Source organism: Malania oleifera, chromosome 11, assembly GCF_029873635.1.
Source record: "Malania oleifera isolate guangnan ecotype guangnan chromosome 11, ASM2987363v1, whole genome shotgun sequence".
In the NCBI taxonomy this organism is placed as follows: Eukaryota; Viridiplantae; Streptophyta; class Magnoliopsida; order Santalales; family Ximeniaceae; genus Malania; species Malania oleifera.
In genome coordinates, this window is record NC_080427.1 from 47,900,018 (window position 1) to 47,906,838 (window position 6,821).

Below are 6,821 nucleotides of genomic sequence, written 5' to 3' on the forward strand. Positions count from 1 at the left end.
TTTAGAGAGAGAGAGAGAGAGAGAAGGAGCTTGTCAATTCTTGCTCTGCATGTACTCATGCACTTTCTCTCTCTATCTCTCATGCACGGTCAAAGGCGAGCCTGCCTGTGCCCTCAGGGCGTGGTTCAGGTGGTTGAGCGAATTCTGGGAGTGCCTTTCATGAGATCAGCGAATTTTCGCCTCCCGGGTTCGATTCAGCTCCTGGGCTCCTAAAAATTTACCCTCTCTGTGGATTGTGGGGCCAGCTACACAGGGTGTCGGATTAGTCACGGATCGTAAAACGGACGTGGACACCCAGGACATACCTAAAAAAAAAAAAAAAAAGCGAGCCTGCTACTAAAAAGTTTAATATTAAATAAAAAAAATGCTCGCACCACATGACGATGAAAGATTGATGCAATACATACACTTAGTGTACCTAATAATTTCTCTTTATATGAAAAATGAAACGTACATAATTTTAATTAAGAATAATTTAGACTGCATAAATCATCACACATAAGTTTACCCTTGCCACAATCTTATCTCAAGTCTGATGGTTTAAAAAAAAAAAAAAAAAACTCATTAGAGTTTAATCCAACACTATTACACTTGATCAAAGCATTGTTCACATCACCAATCACCATTATAGCATTATAAAAGTAAAAGTTAAAGCCTAAATTTTTTCTTATTAGGGTTTTGATTTTAAAAAGGGTTTTAAAGGATTTTGAAATGCAAATTAGAGAATCTCAATGGAGTAACTCAAGACAATACTCACACCAAATAACTAAACAAAAGACAAAGACACATTTGATTTTTAAGAATAATACTTGCTACATATGACTATGTGTATTCTTCAAAATATTAAAATTAAAAAGAAGTTAATAAAAAATAATAAGAGAATTGTGTAAATAATAAGAGAGATGAATTTGATGATTGTTGTTAAAAGAATATTGATTTATCAAATTTCTATTAATTAATAACTTAGTAAACATTTACATTGTGTTTGAAAGCATAGATTTCAAATAAAAAATTTAAATTTTGGTGAATTTGGACAAATTTTATTACGATTTTATATTACATTTTACTATATATATAATAAAATTGATGTGTTGTAAAATTTAAACCAACCTTCTTAGGTCAATGTTTGGCAGGTAAGTAGGCAAAAAGGAAAGTTAGTACAGCAGGCAAGGACGATTTCAACGACGTCGTTTTGAAGTCAATCCCAATTCCCAACCTACCCCTCGGAGCCTCTCCTCGAACGAACACGAACCCGAACCCTCCTCGCATTTCCGCGCCGATTTGCTACTCCTGTCGCCCGTGACATCGCCGTCGTCGTCTTTCTCCTCCTTTTCTTCTCTACGCTACACCATCAGGTTTTTCCCTTTCTTTGTTACATCTGTGCGCGCGCGCGCTCCTTTTTTTTTTTTTTTTTGCTTTCCTTTTTTTCTGCCTTCCGATCTTACTATAGCTTTGGATTCGATCAGAGCTCGGATCTGCTGCTGGAAAACACTGGAGAAATTGCCTTCGTTTCCGATTGATTTAGTAACGTTCACTATCAACTGCCTTTTTTTTTTTTTTTTTTTTTAATGCATTTCGACCATGATACAATTTTTTGTTGCTGTTATGTCTGCTGAGTTTTTTTTTTTTTTTTTTAATAAAAAAATCTGGTGCTAATTTTTATTCCAGAGCGAGCTGATTATTATGTTGATTTGTATTAGTTCAATTCGATATGTATATGAAAAGCTAAAATATTAAGTAGATGATCAGTCTGTAATTACCGAACGATTTCATCTATTAATCCAGTTTGAAATCATAAAATAAAACATGTCCAAACTAGAAAAATGTTCAGCTTTAGTATCTGGAGAGAGTATAGATTGCACATCAACCATTGATTTGTACAGGGGAAGCAGTACAGAGGGTATATTTTTTTATCATTAACATCTCAGTGTATATTTTGAACTTGAGCTGGGTCTTCAATTTTGAGGGAAAATTCATTGTAAGCCCTGAATTTGAAGGCCATATATGCAGTTAGTAAATTTCTTGAATAACATTTTAGTTCAGAGTTCAGACTTGCATTTCTAAACTCAGCCCTGGTGTTAGAAACACAGAATTTGTGTTGTATCCTTTGTCTCAGATGTATTTTGGCAATTGGCAGTACTGTTGATGCAACTAGGCTTTTTGATGCATCCAACATTAATATTTTTTTTTAATTTTTGGATGAAAAATGCATGTGTCATGGTTGGTGTTCCACTTCATTACCAAATGACTTTTAACTATCCGCCAGTCAGTGCTAAATAAAATTGCAGCACAACCTTCTTAATTGTATATAATTGCCAAGCAATATAAATGGTACATAAGTTACATAGTAAAATGCAATTATTAACCAAGATTTTGATGGTGCCATAGGATATCAATCATCATTATTGAACAATCTAAATAAATGAACTGGGTTTATTAGCAACTTAGCACTAAACATAATGTTAAGTTTGTCAAAATTATAAGTTGGATGAATTAATGGCATCTAAAAATGATGTATATTTGTGTTTGTGCATGTGTATGCATGTGTGTGTAGGTGATTCCAAAAAGGAAATAATAGTTGTAGATCTCATTCTAGAATACTCTTTTTCCAAAAAAAAAATTGTTGACAACTAGCTAGGAATGATACTTGTTATTTTGAACATGCTTTCTCAATTGTTATTACTTGTGAGTGGGTCTATAAATTTGCACACACCTAAACTTTACTGCAATTTCATGTGTTGTGTATATATTTTGTTTAAATATTAATTATTTTACTAATTTAAGTATTAATTTCTTAGTTAAATATTATATGTTATTGATTGTTATTTATTAAGTACAGTTTTTCTAATTAAAATAATTAACCCCACTTATTCAGCCAACAACAACAGCAGACACAGTTCCCAAACAGGTTCGCATAGCTTCATTGTGAGTATATTCAAAATGGCAGCACCGAAGATTGCACCATCGATGCTGTCATCAGACTTTTCCAACTTGGCCTCAGAAGCTGAACGCATGCTCAATTGTGGCGCTGATTGGCTTCACATGGACATCATGGTATTTTTTCTTTGCCCTAGTGTTTAGTGTTTCACTTCAATCCCCCAATTTTGCAGTTGTGACATTGAAAGTTATTTTAATTTTTTTTCCTAATGATGCTGAGCTAATATTTTACAATATTGAATATTTGAGAATTTAGACTGAATCTGGGCAGCTAGCTCAAATCCAGCTCTTATAAATTTGCATGAAGAGTGCAAATTTATCATAGCAAGGAAAACTAGAGTTCCTCATAATTTTCTTTTAGTGCATTGCATGATGAATCCATGGTTTAAGATTCTCTTTTTTTTTTTTTTTTTTATAATTTTCTCATGTTAAAATATCATGTTCCTTTGGTATATGATTATAATAAACCTCTGTGGTAGAATCTGATATACTTTATTGGTGAACTAATTTTCTAAAACTAACTGATTACTATTACCAAAAAAATTAGTTATAAAAAAACCTAATTGATTTCTTATGTTTATTTGCAGGATGGGTAGGTCCGACGCTGCCATACCATATTATCCTTGCCTTCATATTAGCTTTATGCATGTTGGGTATCAAATTGTGGTTCTCTGTATGAACCAGTGTTTTAAAAGGCTCAATCAAAGCTTGCCTCAAGGCAAGGCATGCTTAAAACGCCATGAGGCTCAATCTAAAATACCAAATTCCAAAAAGGCTAATGCATTACATGCTGAGGCTTATGCATTTTTTACAAAAAGCACACCTTTTGCGCCTTTTTAGTCAAGGCTTATGCATTTTGGGTGTGTGATTCTGAAGTTAGAATTGGTTAGAAAATTTTAACTACATGTTTGTACAAAAGGAATGTCATAATATGAGTTTATTTTTAAAACTCTTGAACCTCAACCTTTCCAAAATAACTGGACTTGTATCTTACGTCATGAAAATAGTTTGAACTTTGTAATGGTACAGCTATCTCTTGTCATGATTCATGTCATGTCTTCAAGTTAGCAATTTTTGAATGGCCAACAAGTATTTTTTGAAGTACATCTAGTTTTTCTTTTACATTATATTTGTGATTTCTTAATTTTTACTTTATTTTAAATATATATATATAAATATAATTTGTTTAACAAATTTTATCTTAAAAAACTAATTCTCAAAAGGCTTACGCCCCAACACCTTAAGGCTTACGCCTCGCCTTTTGAGGATTAAAATGCCTCGCCTTACGCCTTTGCCTTTTAAAACATTGGTATGAACTCTTGCTCTACTTTGGTGTCTATGCACATTTTGTGGAAAATGTATATTTCAATTTAAAAATTAGTTGGATGTAGTCTTTTTCCTCTTGGGTTTTGCAATTGTCAGGTGCAGCAAAAGATATTATCCAGTTAATGTTGCATGAGAACCAAATGAGGTGCCTGATTTGCCCATAAATGGAAAGTATTTTTTTTTTTTTCCAATTTTGTCATACACTGATCAAGTGCTACAATTTAATTTATCCTGTTGTCAAATTTAAAGCCTTGTTCACCTCTGGATATTTTTGTTTAAGTGGAATTAGCTTCATTGCAGCACATTATGCAATGGTAGAAGGAGAGAATGGGAAAGTGAAGCTATGTCATGCAAAATTAAGGTGCACAAAGATTAGAAAGGAATAGTATGTGGGAATAATACTTGTTGGAGCCATATTTAAACTTGATCAATTATACCTCATTATTCACAGCAAAAAGGTTGTAATAGTTCTTTAGACAGGAAATCCAAAAAAGAAAGAAATTTCTTGTCAAAGTGATAAGATAATGCATTGAGAAAGCACGCTAGAACACACTCAATGAAGCAACAAACCATCTTGAAAATGTGAATGGCAGTGCAGTATAAACTTGGCTTATGATGTGCTGTGTAAATGGAAACCATTAAACTAATGAAAAATAAGAAGCACAGCTCAATAACTCAACAAAATACTAAATTTGACCACTTGAGGAGATATATAATTTTTTGAAAATGAGATAAATGAAGAAGCTTGAAATTGAGGTTGTGCGCCTGGCAATTGATGCTGGCAATAGCTGCCTGACGTAGTATGGGCTCTGATTTCCATATGTTTCTAGTAATATCTACTCACTATGGTGCATTCATTTTTTATGATTCATGGGGTTCAAAGCATGTCCGTTAACTTTCTTATCTTGATAATAACCACCAAACAAGAGTGACACATTTCAAATGCTTTGTGTTATCATGTCCATTGCTTTGTATATTGACTGTATCAAGTTGTTCCTCTTAAGTCGACTGGTTGCTCTTATGTTCAAATTTTCTTCTTCAGGCATTTTGTCCCAAATCTTACCATTGGTGCTCCTGTTATTGAGAGTTTGAGAAAGCACACTAAGTAATACCTATTGTCCATTTGCTTCAAGTTTTAAGCCTCTTAACTTCCAGTATCTTGGTTGGTTTCTTGTTTTAACCGAGAAAGTATTATATTTCTCCTCCTACAGAGCATATTTGGATTGCCACTTGATGGTTACAAATCCTCTTGATTATGTGGAACCTTTAGGAAAAGCTGGTGCTTCTGGATTTACATTTCATGTTGAAGCATCCAAAGGTGGGCTATGATGTTGAGTGATGTCCTTATTGCTCTATTTCTTAATTAGCTTTAGGTGTCCTTTTTCCCCCTCTTGAATGATAGGAAGGTTATGTGGTAACTTTACAGAGAATTGGCAAGAACTTGTCCAAAGAATTAAGTCAAAGGGTATGAGACCTGGTGTGTCACTGAAGCCTAGAACACCCATCGAAGAAGTTTATCCGCTGGTACGCATTTGTTCCCTCCTCTTCCTGAGTTCCTGGACCAGCTGCTTTAGCTGGCTTACGGTGTTGGACAGAATGGAGTAAAATTGTGTCTAACTGACTTTATAATAAATAAATAGTTGTTGATAGTTGTTACCATTTGGGATTAAGGATCAGCAGTAACATGCTTTGAAGAGAATCCATGTAACTGATAACTTGTATCCCCCATTTTTTTTAATACTTCTTCCCCTTTACATAGGTTGACTGTGAAAATCCTGTGGAATTGGTCCTTGTTATGACTGTGGAGCCTGGATTTGGTGGACAAAAGTTCATGCCAGAAATGATGGATAAGGTATTGCCATTGTTATTATTAATCCACATTTTGATTGTCATCCTTGTTCATTGCATAAACCATGTTCTGTTTATTGTATATCTAGGTACGCATATTGAGAAAGAAGTATCCATCCCTTGATATAGAGGTAATCTTGAATCCCTTCAGGCCCATCCATTTTCTGCCTTTTTGAGTCTGATATAACCCCTTTCTCGATCATACAAGAACATGGCTCTGCGCGCATGTGAAACATTTTAGCTAATTTTCAATCTCTTCAACGCCCATCAATTTTTTTTCTTTTACCTCAGTACTTCGTCATAACTGACAATCATTTGGAATATGTTCATCTTCATTTTTCAGGTGGATGGTGGCTTAGGACCTTCGACAATAGACATGGCTGCTTCTGCTGGAGCCAACTGCATTGTTGCAGGGAGTTCAGTGTTTGGATCCCCCGAGCCAGCGCAAGCTATTTCCCTTATGAGGAAGAGTGTGGAAGAAGCACAGCAAAAAGCAGCCAATGTAGACAACAGACACCCATGATAAATCATGATCAATATATTTATTGATCTGTTTGATTCTCTCAAATTTTTTAACACAATAAAATCATGAGAACTATTAACATTTACATACTCGGCCAGGTCATTCTGTACTTTCAGGTGCAGCATATGTGTAACATGTGAACCCTTTGGTGCATAGTTTCAATAAATTACATCTTTTGTACTCTTTC

General features: G+C 34.3%; 1 protein-coding gene across 3 annotated transcripts; it reads left to right on the plus strand.

The window, feature by feature from the left end:
- Positions 1-1,177: 1,177 nt before the first annotated feature.
- LOC131168273 (ribulose-phosphate 3-epimerase, cytoplasmic isoform) lies at positions 1,178-6,821 on the plus strand. 3 transcript variants are annotated; one of them, XM_058127583.1, is made up of 10 exons: positions 1,178-1,355; positions 1,467-1,524; positions 2,876-3,054; positions 3,525-3,529; positions 5,306-5,368; positions 5,475-5,581; positions 5,690-5,787; positions 6,023-6,115; positions 6,201-6,242; positions 6,455-6,821. In XM_058127583.1, exons 3-10 carry the CDS (start codon positions 2,941-2,943, stop codon positions 6,632-6,634), a joined length of 702 nt encoding a protein of 233 aa, XP_057983566.1. In that variant the 5' UTR covers positions 1,178-1,355; positions 1,467-1,524; positions 2,876-2,940; the 3' UTR covers positions 6,635-6,821. The 3 variants fall into 3 exon arrangements, with proteins under 3 accessions (XP_057983566.1, XP_057983564.1, XP_057983565.1); XM_058127581.1 differs by lacking the exons at positions 1,178-1,355; positions 1,467-1,524; positions 2,876-3,054; positions 3,525-3,529 and adding an exon at positions 3,593-4,624; XM_058127582.1 differs by lacking the exons at positions 1,178-1,355; positions 1,467-1,524; positions 2,876-3,054; positions 3,525-3,529 and adding an exon at positions 4,371-4,408.

Bases quoted from the DNA above. Each gene is read 5' to 3' on its own strand.
- LOC131168273 (XM_058127581.1), top strand. From the start codon at position 4,428: ATGGAAAGTATTTTTTTTTTTTTCCAATTTTGTCATACACTGATCAAG. The intron at 5,582-5,689 runs GTGGGCTATGAT...GTAACTTTACAG, and splicing joins TCATGTTGAAGCATCCAAAG to AGAATTGGCAAGAACTTGTC. The intron at 5,788-6,022 runs GTACGCATTTGT...CCCTTTACATAG, and splicing joins TCGAAGAAGTTTATCCGCTG to GTTGACTGTGAAAATCCTGT.